Raw genomic sequence first — 24,707 nt, forward strand, 5'->3', positions numbered from 1 at the left:
ACAGAAAAAAAAATGAGTATATGAATTACTGAATATATATTCAAGATTAAGCTCCCACTGCATTGCTCTGGTGCAAATACATGGCAAACCAAGTTACATATGTGTGCTGAAAATAAAATTATTAACACATAAAAAAAACTTATTACTCAATTTTCTTTGTATTTATAACTTTAATCCTTTATAACTTCTTTTCAATACCTTAGTCGGGATTAAGCTGAGATTTATTAACTAGCAATAACATTGACAAAAGCTTTGATAGTAAATTGAAGACTGTAAAGCATCTAATCTTAGACATACTTATATGTCTTTTATTTGTATTGAAAAATAGCTAACAACTGAAATCAAATGCTTTTAAAATAAAATGTGTAAAGTCTACAAATCTGTCAGATAAATATCTTTACTAAACACTTCTGTAATTAACTTTTCAGTGAGTCATGAAGACATCAATTTTATAAAATTAACCCCATTCATTGAAGAGTCAACTGATAGGCTAAAAATAAAATGCTTCCTTTAAAATCAGTTCTCTAGTCTTCAAGGACTGCATGAGATTACTCAGTAAACAGCTGCATGCACCTTTAATATAGTATAATATTAAATATTCAAAGACACTGTGATAACTTAATTTTTTTCCAAGAGAGAGAGAGGTGTCTGCCATTGAGGGAGGCTGGGTTGAGGGTTGGCTTGAAGGGGTGGGAGAAAAACTGGGGACACTGACGCTGGGAAATTACACTAGTGGAGGGATGGGTGGTGGAAACACAATCATGAACAATTTTGTAATGCTGATTCAGTTGATTCAGTTTTTAAAAAGTTATACTGATTATTAAAAGAAAAAATTAAGTTATTACAGTGTCTTTTTTATGTATCACACAAATATATTTAGTCATTCTATATCTGTCCCTCTGACTCATTTCACTCTCCAAGTCTATCCATCTATAGGCAAACTTCATGACTTCACTTTTCCTAATAGCTGCGTAATATTCCATCGTGTAGATGTGCCACAGTTTCTTTATCCAGTTGTCTGTTCTCATGCACTCATGTTATTTCCAGATTCTAACTACTGTGAATAATTCTGCAGTGAACATACAGGTGCAGAAAGTGTTTCCTGCTATGTGTTTTTGAGCCCACAGGGTATATTCCCCGGAGTTGTACTGCTGAGTCAAACTGGAGCTCAGTTTCTAGTTTTATGAGCAATGTCCATATTGTTTTCCAAAATGCTGGATCAGTCGGCATTCCCATCAGCAATGAATGAGGGTCCTTTTCTCCCTATAGCCATGCCAGCACTGGTTATTTTTGTTCATTTGGGTGAACGCCAGTCTGTGGCATGAGATATCTCACTGTTGTTTTGACTTGCATCTCCCTAATGATTAGTGATGTAGAGCACTTTATCATGTAATAACAAGATCTTAAGAAATTTTTATACAAGTATTTTGCCAAAATCTTATGAACATATGATTTATCTGTCACATAGATATGTGAGCGTGTGTGTATAAAATCCCTCGAGGAAATAAGTTTTCCTTTTTAAAAAAAGTCACACAGACATGACATAAATATAAAAGAAACTAAATCTACCAGGATAAATGATTTACCTCTAAAAATAAGCAATAAACTATCTAATTTTGAACTATTGTTCTACAAATCTTGTAAGATGTAACATTGCCCTGGTAGGTAAAGATACAAGGGTCCTAGGTGGGGAAATATAGCAAAGCAGCCACTATGTAAGTTTATAAATGAAATACTTTCTTCTCATAGTTATCTCAGTTACAGTTAAGTCTTCTTAAGATTAAAGTTAACAATAATAATACAGATCTTGGGGGGTGGGGGGGTAGGGAGATGGGAAATATATGGTGCTGGGATCGGAAGCAGGTCAGCCATACTCGAACCAAGCATCTTACCCACTGTGCTATCTCGGGACCCTTGAACTTAAGTTCTCGTAATGGGAAGGCGGCACAGATAGCACGAGTGTTTCCTCCTAACAGAAATCCATTTCCTTATCTGGGTTAACACCCCACTCTGACCTCTTTCAACAAGTCAAAGTTCTGAGTCAAATGTGTTTGTCAATTTCAGCATTATTAACTCATCCTGTACTGCCTTGACTGATATGTGAAAAATTAAGGTAAGAGGCAGAAAAACTCAATGAAGAATAAAATTAGCTAACAGTCATTAAAATCTCTAGATTTCTAGATTGTTTACACACGTGTACTTTAAAAAAAGAAAGGGAAATGTTTGACATAATAAAGTAAACCAATCCTGTAAACAGAAAAGACCCTCTGCAGAACTCTGCTGGAGGTCATTTTTGAAACAATATTTATCTATTTATCTTGTAATAAACTCAACTGGGTTTCATTACTCATACGATAGCTTGAATGACCAGGCTTTATTAGTCAAAAGGTCACAAACACACATTTTGAGCAGTTCTTAATCTCATCAATGTTCTCCTCTAACTTGTTATTGGATATCTTTATAATTTCACATTATATTTTAATATTTTAAAGATATTCCCTATTTTTAAAATGTTTCCTTTTAAGGCATGTCTCTTGTGATACTCAATTTTATAATAAACCCATGTTTACCCTTCTGGTTCCAATCATGACTGCATCATATTTTAGTAATATTCTAGTAACAGGTATCACTGACCAAGCAACCATCTGGATTTTTGTAGACATACATATTTTTTTTAATTTAAGTCAGCACTGTTTTGTTATTTGAAAAATTTTATAGAAAGCTTCAAATCCACACAACAAATCTGTCATTATTTCTATTTTACAAGAAATAAACTTTGTTTGCCTAATTTTCCCCCAATTTAACTACTACAACACAGACAAAATTCACACTGGATCTGTATGAGTTCTATTAATTGTGCACGAATCACTCCCAGTGTTCATCCCTTCCTAGACTGAAATCTATTCTATTAACTCAACTTCTGCAACTACTTAAGAACCAAATTCTTGACTTTTAGCCATGTGTAAGTGTTAGACGCACAAAAAAACCAGATTATAAGACCTAGTGTCCCTATCAGATCACTTTAAGGAAGCAGCTGCTTGAAAACAATTTGAGCTACAGAAGAAACGGAAGTTTTTATGAAGAAGAGATCTGAACAGGCCCTTTAAAAGTTTGGCAGTTCTCCCATTTCTTTGACCTCTTCATGATTAGCATACAGGGGTGAAATGATTTTATAGAGGTTAAAACAGGGAAGATTTCTCATTTTGTTTCTAATACCTTTACTATTGAGTCCAGAAATCTGTTAAGTTTGGGAGAAATCATCTGTTTGGAAATCAAATGCAGAATCATATCTAAAAGTCATGCAAAGATCTCCTTAGTAGTAAGTGAGAATTCAAAATACACTGTATTTTGAACCTGAAGAGGAAATGTTCTGTTACACTAAGAGACGAGGACAAGAGGATTGATGGCATGCAAAGCAACTGTCTCAAGCCCTGTATCTCTCCAAAACTGGAAGCATTTTAATGCACTCTCTGGATCATTTATAAAAATATTTTTTAAACTTAACATCTAATTACATCCTACAGAACACACCTCTATTATATACTCCCTCCAAAGTTTAAGTACATTCCTATACTAGACTGTTTAGCCACTTAAACCCAAACTTTTAAAAGGAGCGGAGGAGAGGAACTAGTGCAGTGGCTGGGTACATGTGCGCAGGTATGGAAACCACTTTCTATCGCTGGATCAGCATGGTCTGGTGTGGCCCTTGTGGTAAATGGCACCTCAGGGCCCAAGCAGAGCCATGTCTTGATTATATTTTTTAATTGGCAAAAAGAGATAGGGTAGGTAAGCAAAGTTGGAGAAGTATTCTAGGATTTCATGTGCTTACTGGAAAAAACCTGAGAATTGCATATCTCAAGAAAAGGCGGAAATAGCTGCTCTTGATACCTATTAAAGAGATGGATACTAAAACTTATTAAGAAGTACACTTTCTGATAAATGAATAAACAAGCATGTAAGTTTGATAGTCTAAAATCCTATTTGTTGCAAGCTTGTTATTTTTGTACTGAACGACAAACCACATGTATATACAATACATGCATATTCAGAAATTATGCTGTACCTTAAAATAATTCATCTTAAAGGTCATAAAAAAAGAAGTCATGTGTCATTTTTTTTCTGGTATGAAGTACTGAACTACATCTCACTTTTTCTCAACAAAAAATTATACAATGCATGAGAACCTGATATAAAACTTAGCTTGATTTTTCTAGTAACGCGTTCCATAATGCAACCAGGAGACCTATTTCGCAGTACATTTACAACACATATAACATACTTGGTCTCTGAACACTGCAGCAGCTGATTAACAACAAGTCTACACCTTCTCAGCTGTCTTAGCATAGCTTCACTAAGTATAGCAAGCACAAATCCCAGAATTCCTTCAATAACATTGCCTCCTGAACTAGAAAAGCAGCACTAAGACTTCTATAGGTATAAGGATGCCCTATAATACAACATTCTGTTTTACAAGGTTATTTGTAGACTCCATAATTACTATGATGGCAAGAATGCTTATAAGATTTTAAACTCAAAATACACTGTAAATAAAATTTAATCACCTAGCTTCAAGTAAAATGTCCATTCCTAGAGTAAAATGTCCATTCCTAGAGTAAATGTCCATTCCTATTTTCTCTAAGGTTCATTTGATAACCATTTTTTTAAACCAACAAAGCAAAGAAAAAACTGAGTTGAACTAAAGATTCCCAAAATAGATTTACAGAAAAATTCATATTTCAATTATATGAATAGTAATGTTTGATATCTTTTAGATATTACATTACTGTGAGAAAAGTCAGGCAACAATGCTAGCATTTTATTCTTTCTAACCAAACAGATCAGTACCTAAAGATTTAGCCAGATATGGGGCCTACCTACAACTATTGAGACAGTCTTTCCTTTGAAATTTGATTTTGCTGTGGACTAAACAAAATCCAGCAACACCATTTGTCTTCAGGTAGTGGCATGAGAACAATATTCTGAAGGCTGGAAGAACTTTGGAGAAGGAAGTCTCTGCTTAAGCCATTCTGCATGTTGGGTGTCTGACATCTCCTGAGAAAATCACCTCAAGATTCCCTTCCTCTGGGGAAAGAATTAACATCTCAGTATTTTGGTAATCCAAGACCAAGGGTTTTTCATTGTTTGATGCTGTCTTTTCCCTCTGCATTATACAGATGAGTAAAATCATTTCAAATCTTGGACTGCTATCTTGGCCTCTTATACAAACTCTTATGAGGGCAGTCTGGCTACCACAACCAGATCAGGCTGATAGTCCATTAGCCTATTCCCATCAACATGCCCCCCAAACACAAAAATAACGGTGAACACAAGAATCAATACAGCTCCAATCTTAAGAGTCTCAGAAAGTACAGGCCAAAGAACAAATCCCCTGAATCAGTGCTAGAGACCCCACACAAGTCACATAGGAGCATCAAAGAGGAAGGTAATATAACTGAAGGGGGAAAAAGGAGAGCACCATCTGCTGAGCTCCCCCACAGTAGTGAGAGGGAGACACTGACAGTGAACCGCAAGGAGCCACTTCCAGACTACCAGTGCATCATGCGGAAACTTTGCAGATCCCCACATGAGGAATGGATGAAGAGAACAGCCCTAAAGCCTCAACAAGGAATATCAGCACATAGTCTCTCTGATAAAAAATTCAGAGACAGAATGATGATGTTTAACAAGCTCAAAGAAAACACTGGAACAGACATCTAATAAAATATAGGAGGATATGAAAGAGTGGAATGAACAGGAAGAAATGAGTGCAGGAATAAGAAAAGTAAGTACAAACCGAAGCGTCACTAATAAAACATTTGGTAGATGAAATGAAAAACTCGGTGGGTGTCCCCAACAGCAGAATGACAACAGCCGATGACAGAATCAGTGAGTTTGATGATGAGGTACAGAAAGCATTCCGGAAGCAACAGAAGATGGAAAAAGAACTCAAAATATCTCAAGTGCAAGTAGAGTAAGAGACCTAAGGGACGAATTCAAGAGGAACAACAAACCAAACACTACACATTTAAAAGGAAAGGGTTTTCTTTCATTTTCTTTACTCTATTCCTAAACAAGCTCTAGTTTGCATCTCTTGCAAAGAGAAAACTTGGCCAAGTTGGCCTAGTGTGCATGCTTTCCATGTGGAAGGTCAGTTCTACCCCTGAAATCCTGTGGACAGCACAGGTCAGAACCCCCAAGCAGCTCAGACTCTCTAAGCACCACTGAGAGTGTCCCCCAAACAAATAAGAACAAATCAAAACACAACAAAAGAAAATCTATACTATTGTTTTTTCTGAATACTTCTTTTAAAAGATTTTTTTAAAAGCCTGACACCACGTTAGATCAGTATACTCAATATGAAAATAAGGACCTATGAATTTGACATACAGTATATCTCTTAGACTGTCACATTCAACAGTTTCATTTTATAACTTCACTTTTAAAAATTAGCTCTTTAAAAAAACTATGCATCATCTGGCAGTAAGTTGTAACTGAGGGCCACTGACCTAAAGACTTGTCTCACTTGGAAAGAATTACTATTTTTACTTTCCGAGAAACTGACCAGTCCATTCACATTCATTTATTTTTCTTTCAAGTAAATTTTTTTATATGTGAATAAACTGAAAAGATATATCAGTGTTACTCTCAATATCTCATTTTACCAGAATAGTACAAACTCTCTTAAATTTAGATTAACATTTAGATTAAAATAAACCCATTTTTAGATTAAAATTAAAAGTTTAGATTAAAATAAACCCATTTTTCCATGAGCAAAAAAGGGCAAAATTGCTAGAACAAGTTTTCTCGTTCCTTTTCATTAACTGATTAAAAAAAAAAACAAAAAACAAACTAAGGCTCTGCTATGTGAAGTGTCATTCTTTCAAGTAAATACATGAAATACTTAAAAAAAAAAAAAAGGGAGTATGGTGCTGGTAACAGGTCAATCTGTACCTGTGAGGCAAGTGCATCAGCAGCCTGATGGTGCCTTCAGATTTCTAGATACCCCAAAATGCTGCTGTGCCTTTGGCCAGACCCCAATAACTTGGGGCCAAGTTTACCAAGAAAGTAAGCGGTCAAAAGTTAGGTATGTGGGAGACACACCCATTAACCACCTCCAGCTGAGCTACACTCTGGTTCCTGATCAAACTGCTTAATGGCCATGATCCCAGGACTCAGAAAATCTCAGAACCCAGTAGCTTTTGGCAGAAATGTGTCCAGTCCCCGCAGTAGGTTACCAGTGCCGGGCCACCCCAGGGGGGAAAGGGTGCTGTCCCTCTACCTGCTCCCTCTTGGCGGCTCACTGGCCGCCATCCTCCAGAGGTCATTGGACAGTCAGGTTTGGACCCACAATGACAAGACACACACCAGGCCTCACAGGATTGGGGTGGAGCTGGCCCTTTCCTCCCCGCCCCAACAAGACCCCGAGTCACCGCCCACGAATGGCCTCTCTGGCTCCTGATCAAGCTGCTTAACGGCCATCAGTCCAGAGACTCAGGAACAGATCTCGGAACCCAGCAGGTTTTAGCAGAAATCCCTCCAGATTTAATTGCTAAAATTTCGGAATTCCAAAATCATGTGGCCACTACTGCGGCCACACGGCATCATAGGTGATTCATAATCAGCAACAGAAAACAAATTGTCTATGGTTGCCTTTTCGGCTGATCTGAGTGTTGGGGTAAAATCCCAAATAATAATGGTGGGTCTGGTGTTGAAATATTGAATGTAATCAAAGTAGAGAGAGAGTAATGTGGAAATTATCTGCCACACAGATAGGGGGAGGGTGTGAGATGGGGGGTATACTGGGGTTTCTGGTGGTCGAAAATGGGCACTGGTGAAGGGACAGGTGTTTCATCATTATATAACCAAGACTTAAACCCAAAAGCTTTGTAACTGCTCTCACAGTGATTCAATAAATAAATTTATAAAAAGGAAAAAGTAAAAGTAAGGTGGAGTTCTTGTATAATTCAATCAACCTAATCAACGGCTGAATAAACAGAAATACTCCTACATTTAAAAAAAATGAAACAAAACAAAACTTGTTCCAAAATCTAACTGAATTAAATACATATAGGCTTGAGCCTGAGTGGAAGTATCAAATGGTTCTTAAAGAACTTAATAAAGTCAAGTAAAAATCATCAAAATAGATTAGTCAACTGTTTATAAACAGATAACCCAGTAAAAGAACAGTTAATTTCTTTGCTTAAGAATATGTTCTCTGTAACTTGAAAAGTATATATATGGTAATGCTATTTTTTTCTTCACCTTTACATACCCTAGGACAATACTCAGTAAACACATGGTTGGTATTTAGTAAATATTTACTAAATAGACTGAAGCACTTCTTAAAATAATTATGGTCTTGCAATGAATGAGAAAACTCAGCTAGAAGTTAGTACCCCAGGAGCCTGCTTCCTTTTTTCCCCTTCCAGACTGCAATGCTCAGAACACAAGGAATAAAATATCTGCCCCCACATGCTGAAATGATCTTCATAACAGAAAAAAAGTAGAAGGTTGATGGAACAGTAAATAGGAAAATTTAGCCATATTAATACTAGTGTTACTACTTACATCCAAAATGTCTATATAAAAAAAAATGTACCTATGTGATAGTTCGAGGTTTTGTTTTTTTTTTTTTGCTTTTTGGGTCACACCTGGAGATGCTCAGTGGGGGTTACTCCTGGCTGTGCACTCAGGAATGACTCCTGGTGGTGCCCGGGGGAACATATGGGATGCTGGGAATCGAACCTGGGTCGGCCGCGTGCAAGGCAAACGCCCTACCCGCTGTGCTATCACTCCAGCCCGGAGTTTTTTTTTTTTTTAATGGTCACCAAACAAACACTATTTAGTAAAATGCGAAATTACAAAATAGTACCAAAAAATGGCAACTAAGTCTGTGGTTTTAAAGCTGGAAAGAGGGTCAGAGCAATAGTACAATGGGTAAAGCACTTGCCTTGCATAGTTTGATCCCCAGCACTCCAATATTGTTTCTGAAGCCCACCAGGAATGATCCCTAAGCACAGAGCCATAAGTAAGTCCTGAGCACTGCCTGGTGTGGCCCCCAAATCAAAAAATAAATAAATATAAAGAAAAAGTTGAAAAGGAGTTCTTATGTTCTAATGTCCCAAAAACTAAAACCAGAAAATATATATAAATACTAGTAAACAACAAGAAATGGTTTCGAAACATGGAATCTTATTCTTTATCAGTAAAATTTTACAAAAAAAAAGAGAGAGAAATCACTGAGAATGGTAAGGTCTTCCAGGTTACATTAGCAAGAATGAGATATCAATAGATTTATAATTAACTTATAACCAAACTAGCAAAAAGCAGCAATAATGATCCCTCATAAGTAGACAAAAAATCTGAAGCTACTGAATTTCTGTTTCTGGTTAATTTCAGAAAAACAAATTCATATTCATGACCGCAGTGCACATCATCATGACTATGTGATACAGCTTAGAATTGTCAGTATCTAAGCACAAAATATACTAATAACAATATGCACTAGAAAATTCAAAGAATAAAAGTCCTCTCCAGATATCAAGCAGTGAATCTTCCATCTAATGTCAGCAAAAATATTGTCACTGATGACTGTGTATTTTATGCCTATGAATTTTTATGCCTATCAAGAATGTGCTTATTCCTGACTTTTCAACTACCTAAATCATATTTCTCACTTTCAGATCTAGTACGTATTTCTTACCTTGAGGCCTGTCATGAGCCCTAAAAGACCACATGTCATATTACTCAACACATTACTTTGGGAAAAGGGGAGGTGGTGGTGGGATGAATCCAAGTTCTCATACATGTATAGCATGTGAATGACCAATGAGACACATGTCCAGTCACCACACTACTCTTTTTTTACCCTTACCCCACCTACCATTACTTTTCATTTCCATAATTACTTATACGCTTTTCTTTTTTTCAATGGTTCTCTCTCTTCCCATGAGAGTGAAATCTCCAGGTTTCATATATATTTTCCCCCCACTGTTTTATACCTGCCCTAGCAAAATACTGAACACAGAGAGGGACTTCATTTATATGTATATCTTTTATATGAACAATCAAAGCGAATAAATGAAGCAGGTATCAAAAAATAGCAGAGGCCGAGGGATAGTAGAGTGAGTAAGGCATTTGCCTTGCATGCAACTGACACAGGTTTGATCACCAGCATCCCAACTGGTCCCCAGAGCACCACCAGGAGGGATTTCTGAGTGCATGAGCCAGGAGTAACCTCTGAGCATCGCCAGGTGAGAACCAAAAAGCCCCCCCACCCAAAAGAAAAAGCAGATACCACACAGGAAATGTTTACCTCCTTACCTCATTAAATACAGGATACATGACTGCATAGAGAGGCATAGAAACCATGGAAGTGGTCTCAGCTTCATTCTTCATCTCTTCCATTGTCATCCTCATTCAAAAGCCAACTACAGTAGAAAAAGTAGTGCTAAAATGTAGAGGAATCTTCATTCACTACAGTATTTCTTCTCTTTTTGGTTATAAAAAAAAATACGGCAAAAGACATATACTGACCTGGTTAAAATGGGGGGGGGGGGGGGGGAAGAAACAACAACTGATTATTTTAAAAGAAAAATCCAAATGCTATTCATTTTCTACTTTGATTCCCCCTTTTATGACGAAATTGTTAAATATATTTTATGAAAGTAATGAGTATGACACATCCATTTTTTCTATCATACTAAAAAACTGTACTTTGTTGTATTCTTAAATTTTGTTATATATACATATTATTTTTGGCTGGAGTGACAGCACAGCAGGTAGGGCGTTTGCCTTGCACGTGGCTGACCTGAGTTCAATTCCTCTGTCCCTCTTGGAGAGCCCGGGAAGCTACAGAGAGTATCCTGCCCGCACGGCAGAGCCTGGCAAGCTCCTCATGGTATATTCGATATGCCAAAAACAGTAACAAGTCTCACAATGGAGACGTTACTGGTGCCCACTTGAGCAACTCGATGAACAATGGGAGGACTTCATATTATTTTTATTAAGATACCATGATTTACAAAGTTGTTCATAACAGAGTTGTTTCAGGCATACAGGGTTGTCTGTCAACACCAATCCCACCACCAATATCCTCTTTCCTCCTGCAGTGTCCCCAGGTTCCCTGCCACCCCCCAGCTTTGGCATGCACGTAACAAACTTCCTTCACATTACTTGCTCCACAAAACTTAAAGAAATGGCATTTTCTAACAGCCAATCTCATTAGGTATTACTTCATGAAGCTCAGATTCACAAACCCACTCATCTTGAAACTAAGAGATCTATGCACCATGGAATAACAAAGCAATCCTATCATGTATGATTTAGAGAAAATTATCAGCAATAGGTATAATTTCAGCATCTGTATGCAACAAAATCGGTTTACCTTGGAATTAAAATATAAAGAATCCCAGAATAAAACAAACTTTTCATTGAGAGGCTGAGAAAATGCAGTATTTCTAGGAGAAACCAAATTGTATTAATTGCCTTTCATTAATGATGAAATTTTAAGTTTTGAATTTCTACCAGTTGTAGAGCATTTTCATGTTAAAAAAATACATGAGTTTAGTCCCCATGGTGACTTATTTATTTTAGTAAGCACCATTCTAATTTTACAGATTAAAAACTATGCTACGGGGCAGGGGAGACAACAGAAAAACTTTTGTACTTGTTCTGTACTGCTGGAGACCTACACCCCAGATCTGCACAGGATTTCCCAAGCACTGAACTGGAAGCAGTACCACTGGGTATAATCAAAAGTCAACAACTTTACCCCCACCGTGAAAAATTATGCTGAGACAGTAAGTAACTTGTGTAAGATCTCACAAGTTGATGTCACTCCAGCACTCAGAATTAAATGAATGAACCACATTACACAAAAAAAGTTTAAAATGAAATGAAAAACATTAGCTCATTTATCTAAAAAAAATCCTGAAATAGTTATTCATTCATTGAATAAACATACGTACATATAGCATCTACCAAGTGGGAGGGCACTAAACAGAATAAATGAGATAAAATAAAAATCCAAAAAATTTATCTGGACCAAATTGTGAAAAACCTAAGCAGTTGAAAAGAATAAACTCTCAGTCTTTGGGTACACAAAGCTTCAAAAAATCTTAGAGGACCTATCCCATCTGAGAGCTACTTCTATATCCTTCCATACCCCTGACAATCAAATCAGCTACTAAAATCAATTAGTACAATTTCTGGAAGTTAGGTTATCATTTTTCTAAGGTGCAATATTCTCTAACATGAAGACACATCACAGAACAAAACATTTTTAAAAATGAAAGGAGCAACCAAATCCTAAGTTTGAGTCTACAGGGCAGAAAGAAAATCATTAACTTAATGAAATCCTCTGATTTGAAATAAGTCAACTATTTAGTCACAGCATAGACAGAACAGAGGAAAAGAGGATCAAGAAGGGAAACCTTCAGAGATATGGTGTAAGAGTAAAAACAGGTGAATAAATATCAACTGTAGTTCTGTGATTTCTATTTAGCTGCTTACCTAACAGTCATTTTCTAATCTACTTTTTCCGTTTAGATAAAAACTGTGAACAGTTTTTCGTATGAACGTGGAACAAAGAAAGAGAGCTAAAATGCAATGGTGTGTTTTAAATGCTCAATCTAAACGACGGCTGTCAATATCAGCAGAGAGTACAGACGGTACTGAATTAAGGGAAAACAGCAGTGAGAAACTAATATTAAGGATCAACAACATAAACTTACTTTAAGAGCTATCACACTTGATCAACAGTCTTAAAAGCTCTAGAATTTTGCAATAACTTAAAAACTGATTTCTTATTGAGGTCAAAATAACACCCAAAGAATAGTGTGATTTATCAAATAAGGGGATCTGGGGCAAGAAACTTAAACTTTTACCAACCTGAGATCAATAGTTAAGGCATCTGCCTTGCATGCAGTCAACTGGGGTTTAACCCCCAACATCCCAGCACTTCCAGGAGTGTTTCCTGAGTGCAGAGCCAGAAGTAACCCCTGATCACCAGCTTAATGTGGCCCATCCTCTGCCCAACCTCGAAAAAAAAAGATGAGGTAAAATGGGCTGGGGAGATTGCTCAAAGGCCTGAAACACATGCCTTGATGTTGAGGATCCCAAGTTCGGCTCCAGAACTGAATGGGTCCCTGATTCAGCCAAAAGTCAGCCCAGTGTGCCCGAGAACTCTCAGAGATGCATGGAGGACTGAGCCGCACCACAGCGCTAGGCTGGAGCATGGGCCTGACCTGTCCAAACCAGGTCTCATTTCTTGAGTTCCGGCAGCTGAGATGCCCCTGAGAACTTCCGGCACTATCTGGCAAGCCCCAAATAAAAATGATTTTTAAAAGGAACAATATTAAAAGCATACCATAGCCTAACTGGGTCTTCATGTTTTTATTGTTTTGGACTAATGTGCCTGTCCTTACATATATACAGACAAACTATGGTAAAGGGGCTAGAGCGATAGCACAGCGGTAGGACGTTTGCCTTGCACGCAGCCAACATGGCCGACCCGAGTTCGATTCCTCTGCCCCTCTCGGAGAGCCCGGCAAGCTGCCGAGAGTATCTTGCCCACATGGCAGAGCCTGGCAAGCTCCGCGTGACGTATTCGATATGCCAAACACAGTAACAACAAAGTCTCCAATGGAGATGTTACTGGGCCCGCTCGAGCAAATCGACGAACAACGGGAGGGCCTTACTTACCTTACTTATGGTAAAGGAAGCAGTAAAGCCGTTATACACATTTTCAGATTCCTGCTTTATATCTAGCTATGCTAATAAAGCTATCCAAATACTTTTTAATTTTAATTGGGGGTGGGGTGTTGGGCCTCACCCTGCTGTGCTCAGGACTTGCACAAGGTTCTGTGTTGATGGATCACTCTTGGTGTGCTCAAGAGATCATAAATTTTTTAAAAAAATAAACAGATGGGCAGCATTTTATAAGCAGCATTTAACACATCAGGAAAAAAATCCCCAAATTTCCCTTAAGCTATTTATAATTCATGGAGTTAGAGCAACAATATAGCACATAAGGTGCCTCTCTTGCAAGCAGCCAACCTGGGTTCATTTCCACATACTGCATATGTACCCCCGGCAATGCCAGGAGTGGTGTGGTCCAAAAACAAGTCCACCTCCCATTATCTAATTTTAAAAATGTGTTTGTATTTTTAATATGTATATATTTTTTCTTTTTGTTTTTTCTCCTTAGAACTATATTTAGTAGTTGAACACTTATCTGAAATAAAAACACTACAGCAGTACTATGAGCTAAACAGGTGGAGGTAGAAATTCAATTTGCAATATTTTAACAGCAATCCTATGGAAAATGCTGCAAAGAATCAATTTAGGAGTTCAGGTATGTGGAATCCATGACTGAAATTGGAGAAGGAATAGGCCTCCTCCCTGCATCTCCCAAGTTTACCAGTACTTTGGCAGTCACACCCACAAACTGTCCCTGGCGCCATATAGTCTCATCAATGGGCCATGATACAGAGACTCAGAAATAAAGCGCCCAGAAAAGGGCATCAGGCCTCATCCTTGAATTAATCTGCTCTATAATCGTATTCTAAATTTTAGAATTCCTGGACCTTTCATACTCTACACCACCGTTGCACCAAGAGTAGCACACAACATTTAACTGGCTTTAATAAACAGGTCAGCAATCCCTTATACAAGGGTTTAATGGCTCCCAGAAAAAATACAACAATCTTCACTCACTTTCCTCTTATGGTGTTGAGAAGGTGCAACGGTGGTGGGATTGGTATTGAATATTAAATGTAATGAATTATTATGAGCAACTTTATAAAAATAAACTAAAATTTTAGAGATAAAAAGAATCAATTAATAATTTTCAGAATACATTAAAAAACTGAGGTCAGTATTGTTTCATTAATGCTTTCATTACTGTCACTGTCCTCCCGTTATTCATCGATTGGCTCGAGCGGGGCCAGTAACGTCTCCATTGTGACACTTGTTGTTACTGTGTTTGGCATATCGAATACTCTCGGTAGCTTGCCGGGCTCTCCGAGAGGGGCGGAGGAGTCGAACTCGGGTCGGCCATGTTGGCTGCTTGCAAAATCTAGAATTCCAAGAAGGGTTCTTAGAATAATAAACTGTCCTGCTAATTTCAAGTTAATATATACTTAGCAATTCCTTCCACGTGTTTCTTCTGAAATACTTAAATGACTGACAGGGCTGGAGAGAGAGTAGAGCGAGCAAGGTACTTGGCTTACACATGGATTTGATCCCTGGTACCCCATATGGTCCCATGATCCCCTCCAGGAGTGATCCCTGAGCACCAAGTCAGTAGTAAACCCAGAGCACCACCAGGTATGATCCAAAAACCAAAAACCAAAATAACTAAATGAAAACAAAACCACCTGAACTAGTTCAATGAACAACTGTAATTAAAGCAACAAACGCCTGCTCTGAACCTAAGAACCAGGGCTGCAGCCAGGTCTGTTCACTAAGATTCTTTTCTACCTGGATGGTGTTAGGCAAAATATTAATAGAGCTTTAGTACTCAAGGGGGTATCAGTTTTTATAGTATTGCCAATTGCAGACTTCTGACTCCAAATTCCAAATCAGTTAAAGTCTTAAAATGCCACCTCATTCACCTCTATGTTATGTTTATAACTGAAATGAAAGTCCAAAATATTCCTGGACTGACAATTGCTAGCGAATAAATGAAATTTTAACGTGGGATTGGTGGCAACACAGCAAAAAAAAAAATCTAGTTTCCCACTTCAAATGTGCTTTGGAAGAAAAGTCTTCACATTAAAAATAATTTTAGTTTCTAACAGTTTGCACCTACAGAATTCTGCACTTGATCTTAGCCAAAAGGCCGAGAAGTGATTGCACCTAGAGAATTCTGAAGAACAAAAATGAGAAATAAAGACGCTATTCAGACAAAGGATATTTTTCAAAAAATTTTTCTTCAAAAATATTTTGATACGTGAATATCAACAAAAAGCAGTGCATTAAAATGCATACACTAACCCTTATTTTCTTGAATATTCAAAATAACACATTAGTTTTGACTATTTCACAGTGCTTGAAACAATTATTGCTTGATTCAAGGAGGTTCCAAAAACAGGTTCTTAGTCATTCCACTGCCAAGTTCCTAGTCCTAGAAGTTTTTGCTCTGCCCTGCCCAACCACCCAATATTAGTCTTATACGTACAAAAGAACTACATTCCTGGCTTAGAATAAGCATTTCCTAAAACAGTCTCACTATATCTGGTCCAAGAGAGAGAATTAGAGTCAAGGCTACTTAAAACAAAAGGGATGGAAAAGTAAAATCCTTTGTACTACTATAGGCAGCTCCTGGGCAGAAAAAGAAGATTCCCAAGTAAACATTAGAACAAGTGCAGGCAGTTCCATTTGCATTGTTCTATACAGTCATTCATAGCCAGTGCTTAATCCCCCTAAACTGATCCTAAATTCTTATCCTTCAATTTCCTCCCACAAAGAGGGCAACATTTTAACTTTAAAAAGTTCACTCAGGCCAGAGCAATACTAAAGAAGTTAGGTAGGGCACCTGCCTTACACATGGCTTACCCGGGTTCGATCCCCAGAACCCCATATGGTATCCTAAGCCACAAAAAAAGGGATCCCTCCGGAATGGGTGACCCCAGACCATGCCCCCCCCCAAATTTCCGGCAACTCGGCAGCCACACCCACTAGCTACCTCTGGCTGACTCCAGATAATCTCATCAACAGCCACAATGCAGAGACTCTCTCTCTTTGATGAGACCACAACACTGCCACAGCCAGTCTGTTTCATATGGGCTCCCGAGGGCAGTGGGGGTGGCGCCCCTCCCTGCCCCAAGGGGCCCAGAAAATCTCCAGAAATCAACCTCCGCCATGCTCAAGGCCACTCTCTGCACGCTTGGGCTGAGCATTACACACAGTAAACTTATTCCCTGGACAGCGTGGCCAAGACATCACATACTCCAAGTGTAGCACACCACATTTGATGGGTTTAAAGTAAAAGGCAACCAATCTTAGAGGGCAGCACATTTTTTCAGATATTTAGATTTTATATGTGTGTGTGTGTGTGTGTGTGTGAGCACACAAGGACCCTTAACAACATATTAGCAATCTCTTACAGAATAGCTTAATGGCCCCTGGGTGAAATACGGCAATCTTCACACACTCTCTAAGGAAAGTATTTTTTGGAGCATTTTCAGCGGTTTATTCATAACAAACAATACAAAATAAATTATTTCAGTTCCGCCTTGGGGCAAGGGTTGGGGTTCTGAATGGAAACATCCAAATATAGTGGTGGGAAGGTGTTATGGTGGTGGGATTGGTGCTCAAATATTAAATAGAATCAAATATTGTTAACTACTTTATAAAACTATAATAAAACTAAAAGAAAACAAAATCCCTGAACACAGATCCAGGAATAAACCTTAAGCACTACTAGGTATCCTCACATACAAAAAATAGATCATCCATTCTTGTAGCTATCTGGACCACAGAGACAGGACCAGTCTTCTTACACGCGGCAAATTGTTCCATCCCAGCACAGAATGTACTGTCAGAAGTGAACAAGTGAGCACTGAGCACAGACAGAGCACAGAGTGAGGAGTAAGCACTGAGCACAGCCAGGTGAGCACAGTCGGGTGTCCTCCCCCACCACCCGCAAAAAAAAAAAAAAACCCAACCCAAAAAACAAACTAAAAATCAAGCCAAAACATCGAACCAGCTAGCAAAATTTACAAGTTACTGTTAACTTTAGAATCAACACAGCAGAAACAAAGTGCAAAGACAATTCACACATAGGTTAAGCAAAACAAAACATGTTTTTAAAAGAACACAGAAATCCAACCAGTCCATTAACAAAGCCTGGACTCAATGACTCAGTTTTCACTTCTTTTAACTATCTCACAATCTACTAAAGTAAGCTAAAAGAATAATGACTATAGCAAAATTTCAATAAAAATTCACACAAAAACAAACAAAATTTTAATAGAACAGATTTTAAAGGTAAAACCTTCCTTTCTTTAGGGTTGTCTTGATGTCTTTAATCTCAAAACACAACTGGCACAAATCTGCAAAGTTCCAAACATACCAAAAACATGAAACTTCTTATTCTTAACCTTGCTTTGACACATGAACCATACACAAAGTTACCCAGCTTTTAGTTAAAAATCAAAACTCCAGGGGACAGTACACAGAAGGGCTTGGGAGTATCCAAATGTTGATACCTATGCCATCACAATCATTCCAAAGCCTATCAAAGCCACGTATGCCCCAGACTATTCTGTCAGAATCTCAAAAAAGAAAAAAAAAGGGAGGGTCCAGGAAATTGTGTTATTAGCAGATAGTCTAGATGGTTCTTAAAGACCAGACTAGAAACCACTTGTATGGAAACAGTTGCCTAAATCAGAAAAACTGAGTAACACCTGTTTCATGAACATATCTAATGCTAAGTTGACTACACCTACACACTTGAGACAGAGGTTTATGATCCTGACTTTGAGAAGCTTCACTTATTCATTGCCCTTGTTTCTCCATCAGAAACACTGTATTCATAATATCAAATAGACAATTTATGTGGAGATAAGAGAGAAAAGAAGAATTAAGGTATAAAAAAGAACGGTCTCAAATTCTAGAACTGCCACTGTCATCATTTCCCTAGTGCAGTCACTTCACTTTTATCTTCTTTAGGGAGTGCAAAAACAGCACTGCAGTCAGAATAGAAGATGCATTCTGAAATAAAATCACAGACCTTATATTAAATGACTTTAACTATGCACTGCATTTTTGCATGTTTAAAATAACCATCAAAAGAAAAGTAACACTTTCACGGTGAGTTATTATTTTATTGAAAAATCTAACCAATTCAATCAAATTTATAAAGGCATCTCCTCTATTAAAATTTCCAGGTATTGCATACCACAAATTAGTATCAGAACTCCATCAGGGCCTGCAAGATAGTACAGCAGGTAAGACACTTGTCTTGCAAGCAGCACACCCCAAATTAATCCCCTGCACTATATATGGTCTCTGGAGCCCTGTCAGGGGTGATCGTACACGTATACACACACACACACACACACACACGCACACTCTTTCTCCCTCCCTTTTTCTAACTCTCTCGCTCTCTCTCTCTTTCTCTCTCTCTCATCTCTGTAACATGACTGACCAAACAAGCATTGGCTAAGTTAGTAATTAATAAGAGAACTTAATAAAAACCACCTGAAAGTTTCTATTTGAATGAAAATAAGGCTGTTTCAATTAGACTGAGACAATAGCACTGTTAATATAAAGATGAGTAACAAGTGCTATCATGATTCTAGAACCTGCATTTCCTGGTTTCAATTCTGGAGTTACCACTTAGTACCTATGAGACTGGGGCCAGTTATCTACCTTCTCTGAGCTGGGTTTCTCATCTATGAAAAGGAAATAATAGTATTTATCTTAACAGAGTTGTGGAAATTAAGAAAGTTATTACAAACAGTCCTTAAAATAGTACAGGACACACTAATTATTCACTTGTTAGCTATAAAAATTAAGCACATTTTAGTTCAGGATAGAAGATCAGACCTCTTTCTAAAAGTCAAGTCGCTCTAATTTGTGATTTTTTTTAGTAAGACATTATATAAAATTCTGTATGAGAGAAATGAAACGTAATAATCCGTTTCTTCATCCAGTAAATGTACTAAATGTACACAAGGTACCCGTCACATAAGAGCATCTCTTTGCATAATTTAGATTTTTCTAATAAGTCTAGTACCTCCACATCTCATCAGTAAATTTACTTGAACTTGTTTTACACAATTATGCATCTGAAAAATTTAAGACCCTAAAATGACCAAACAGCCCACAGTTAGAGCAATCTTCAGATTTCACAACTGAGAAAGGAAGTCCACGGAAAATCACCCAAAGAGATAAAACAGGATGGCAATAAGTACTTTAGCTACTACAGGCTACAGAAAGATATATTAGTTTGCCAAACATAACTATTTCTAGAGCTAATCTGCTTCGTTCTTTATGCCATCTATGTAAGCCACAATCCTCAAACTCCACAGTGTTCAAGGACAGAAGCTATCGGAAAGACCTGGAGCTACATGCCTTCCCATCCTCCACCCACACCCATAGACCATCACCAGAAAAAAAAAGTTATACGTATCATCATCTAAAGCAAATTACTTAATCTGGGAGTGCTTAAAAGAAACTGGCTGTCAAGCACACTTGAAAACTATGTGACAAGCCTGTGTACAATTTTTAAAGCCAGAGAGATACCACAAGGGTTAAAACACTTGCCTCTCCTGAGGCTTGATCTGGATTCAAATTCCCAGGCGCCAAATATGGTTACAGAGAGGCATCAGAGATCCATCCTGAGCAGAGCCAAGAATAGCTCCTGAGAACTGCCAGGTGTGACTCAAAAAATTTTTAAAATAATAAAATTTTAAAAGTTTTTTAAATGCACATAGATTAACTTAAAAGAAAGCTGTGGTACAGAACAGGGCTGCATAGCAAAGTAAAAATTAAGTTGCAAAGACCTCAGATAATTCATGAAACGTAAACCATATAGGATAATAAAGTTCACATAGTATTTAACTTAGTGGCTTTTAATAGTCTAAAGTCCTCTATGGCAGGCAATGTTTTTTTGTTTTTTTTTTTTAACCCAACAGAACAAGAACTTCTCTCCGAAATAGCCACAAGGCACTCAAATGTTGATAAAATTATTAGCACCAGATAACAAACTGACACTGGCTCAATTTTACTAACATGTACTAATGAGAAAAAGATTTTATCTTGATCAGGGAATTTCCCTTTACCTTTTGCTGTCTAATCACTTCAAATACAAATGTCATTAGCAGAGAAACAATAGTCTTTTATTTTGTACACAGACAAGGAAATATCGTATATAACCTCCAACTGAAAACAGTGAGCACACCAAAATTAAGAATTCTTGATTTTTGACAAGAATGCCAATTCTATTATAAAGGCTCTGACAATGCATTTCTATTTATGAAAAAGATTACAACAGTATTCAAAATCCTCTAGAATCAAATCAATAGGGCCTTACAACAATCATAATACAAGAAGATTTTGTAGCCTAGAGGCAAATCTGATACATTTACCATTTCTACTGTCTGTAGAAACCTTATACATCAATCAGCAAGGGGATAACAACTTAGGCTACTGACATTTTTTAGCTCCAATCATAATTCTAATTCATACTATTCATTTGTGTGTGTGGCGGGGGGCGGGGGAGGGAATAGGTTGCACGGCACATAAGGCAAAGGAGATCGTATCTCTGTATCTCTGTCCTATGGAGGCCCATTCAGTTCATTGTTAATGGTGGTTAGTTGAATGAGGAAAGACAAGTTTCAGTCCTAAGCGCCAAATTGTATGTTAGAGGCACTATTTTTATCCCTTCCTATCACCTGTGACCCAAAATTATCAAACAAACTGACACAAGTGAAAGTAATATATTAAAAAAGGCTTCATGCCTACACTTACCCGTTCCCTCCCACTTCTATCCACTAATTTATAAATGCCCCAAAGAGAAAGTTTATTATTTTCTCTATTTCCTAGTACTCTGCAGTCAATGCCAGCAAAATTGTTAGAGATGTGGTGATGAAAAGTCAGATACAGTTTAACTCCTTAAAGGTGTAGTCTTGCAGGAAAAAGTTGTAGGACACAGATCAAGCTGCCAGAATGCACACATAACCCCAGGGAACATAACTGCACCACTTCATACATACAATTACTCCATATACGTTCAAGAGACATACCTAGCATTGCATTTGAAGGAGGGAAATGGGGGGGGAATAACTGTTGACACATGTCAGTGATCATAATTCTAGTTGATGAACATAAGCTCTAGAGATAGAAATAGGACTATCTCCCTGCCACTCTTTGAACCACAGTGCTTTTCAAAATGAGTAGCTAGCCACACTGCTTATTATAATATATATGCTTCTTTTACAACATGGTTTCTGAATAACTCAAATATTTTACCTGATACTAGAAAGAAAAGCAATGATATTAAAATACTAGGGGGGGGAAAAGGCTTTATTGCTGTTAAGCTACAATGTCATAAACTTGCAAGGGGTGTTTTTTCTTCAGTGGTTTTTGTTTTCACTTCAATGTTTTTAGTATTTTGAATCCTCAAGAATATCATTTAATTCCTTTGAGTAAATTTGAACTTAATTTCACCTACCACAGTGACCTTAAACACGTAAAATACAACTTTCTGTAACTGCAACTCTAAACACAGCTATCCTCCAATGGAGGCCAATCAATAACCACCTTTTTACTGCAATGACTGAAAAGAAGGACTCTGAAGCCAGCCAGCCTTGGTTGTGACCTTGAGGGAGTACTAGTTAATAACACATTATTTTAGTTTCTTCGTAAATTTGGGCTAATAGTATTCATACCTCGCAGTTGTTATGAGGATTATATAAGATCATATCATGATTACTTGATGCCTGGCATCCAAGTCACTGCTCAATAAATGTTTCTTATATTATATTCTAGCTCATTACAAAGATTTAAGTCAATGACTTAATACTTAGTAAATATTTAATAAATGAATAGACAAAAGTACTACCACTGTAGTCTATATGTACTTCCGGTAAGGGATTGACCTGAGTAAGACTAATGACTACCATATGGATTCCATTGCTATTACCTAATAATTCATATCCTTGCTAATAAAACTCTGCCTTTCGCTTTCGTTCATTTTGTTTGTAACCTGGTAGCAACCTTTGATTCTAAGTAACTACAGAAGGGTGAGATCAAGACTAAGAAGAGTCATATCACTTGGGGCTGGAGGCATTCAAAGAAATGGATTTTTTATATCAAAAAAGAATGACTGTGAAAAATAAGATTATAATACTAAATTAATCCCAAGATGCAATTAATTTAGTGGCTAAACCAGAAAAACTGACTTTTTTACCTTCATGAAGAAAAACTACACTATTACTTTCATGTAAATAAATTATTTCTAACTGCTGCAATGCTGCAATAAATGTGTTTTCATGTACTATGTTGTAGTGCTCCTAAAACTGTAGCACTGTCCTCCTGTTGGTCATCGATTTGCTCAAGCAGGCCCAGTAATGTCTCTATTGAGACCATTGTTACTGTGTTTGGCATATGGAATACATCACGGGTAGCTTGCCAGGCTTTGCCGTGCGGGCCAGATACTCTCAGTAGCTTGCCGATCTCTCTGAGAGGGGCAGAGGAATAGAACCTGGCTCAGCCAGGCCGGCCGGGTGCAAGGCAAACGCCCTACCGCTGCGCTATGGCTCCAAAGTCTGTAATTTTCTACATTTCAAATGTCACACAATCACACAAAACTGCTAATCTTCACAGGTAAAGAGAAAAATTATCAGAATAAAGTTTAAAATTATTAGCAACATTAGGAGCGATAGCACAGCGGTAGGGCGTTTGCCTTACAAGCGGCCAAAATGGCTGACCTGAGTTCAGTGAACACATGAGTTCGATTCCTCCGCCCCTCTCAGAGTATCTCGCCCGCACGGCAGAGCCTGGCAAGCTACCTGTGACGTATTCGGTATGCCGAACACAATAACAACAAGTCTCATGATGGAGACGTTACTGCGCCCGCTCGAGCAAATCGATGAACAACGGGAGGGCCGTGACCGAGACTCACTACATTACTAACTCCTTGGCTCTTGGTTCAGGGATCACTCCTGGTGGTGCCTGGACACCACAGTGGGTGCCAGGGATCAAACTGGGGTCAGCTATGCATGTTTCAAGAACTGTAAACGTAACTGTACGTGTCAAGAACCTTAACTGTCTCTGACTCATAAACGAGATTTTTTATTCAAACATCAGGATTGACCTTAAAAAATTTTAGGACTGATCGAAGACAAACTTAACAATAAAAACTAAACACATTATCAAATTTTAAAGTCAAATATCAGCAATTTTTGAAAATATCTGTGGGAGAGGGAATTGGTAAATTTATGAAAGTGTATAATGCTACAGTAACTAAGAACTATTAAATTTATTCTATATTATTACCATAAAAAGTGAAGAATTAAACGACTTGTTTTCAGAAGCGAATTCTAGTACAGTTTACTCCTGAAATTAAACTTATTGTACATTTTAGAAACTCTTTTAATACCTGACAGCCAGTGAAATAATACAGAAATTTCAAAAATGTCTCAAAACATAAGTTCCTTAGAAAAAAGACACAACTCAATTTTTGAAAGTCACTTTGGAGCTACCTACTGCAACAACCCCCAAATAGGAAGGGTGCTTGCCTTGCATGTGGCCAATTGGGGTTCGGTCCCCAGAACTATGAGATCCCATGAGCTTCCCAGGAATGATTCCTGATTGCACAGTCAGGAGTAAGCCTTGAAAAGACTGGTCTGGCCCAAAAACAAACAAAAAATAATGTCAATGTGTCTAAAAGAAAGGGAAATTAAAAAGCAAATTTGAAAGAAAAAGACCATATGCCTTGCATCAGAAGAAATAATTAGAAAAGTAAAAAAGTAAAAGGGGAAAAAATGAATTTGGGGGAAAGCTCCAGATTAAAATCTTCCATAGCATTTACTCCCTATAGACATCAGCAATTTAATCTCTTAACTTTGAGACCTCAGTTATAAAAGTTTAAATACTACTTAAAATGTTATACGCATTTTGAAGACAAAATGAGACATCAGGGAAAAACAGTCTATTTAAAAGTGAGCTTCCCCCCCCCCCCCACCATGCCC

At 37.7% G+C, this 24,707-nt stretch overlaps 1 protein-coding gene and 1 pseudogene across 5 annotated transcripts in view; both read right to left on the minus strand.

Moving 5' to 3' along the window:
• The window catches only part of PDCD10 (programmed cell death 10), a 50,574-nt gene that overhangs the window by 22,658 nt on the left and 3,209 nt on the right, over positions 1 to 24,707 (minus strand). For 2 of the 5 annotated variants that reach the window (XM_056110641.1, XM_056110642.1), the window contains exon 2: positions 10,324 to 10,536. In XM_056110641.1, the coding sequence (XP_055966616.1) occupies positions 10,324 to 10,419 (96 nt within the window). In that variant the 5' untranslated portion in view covers positions 10,420 to 10,536. The remainder of the gene's footprint in view (positions 1 to 10,323; positions 10,537 to 24,707) is intronic. The other 3 variants (XM_056110644.1, XM_056110645.1, XM_056110643.1) reach the window with 2 other exon arrangements.
• On the minus strand, positions 15,685 to 15,856 carry LOC130020211 (uncharacterized; annotated as a pseudogene).

Source organism: Sorex fumeus, unplaced genomic scaffold (assembly GCF_029834395.1).
Source record: "Sorex fumeus unplaced genomic scaffold, SorFum_2.1 ptg000010l, whole genome shotgun sequence".
In the NCBI taxonomy this organism is placed as follows: domain Eukaryota; kingdom Metazoa; phylum Chordata; class Mammalia; order Eulipotyphla; family Soricidae; genus Sorex; species Sorex fumeus.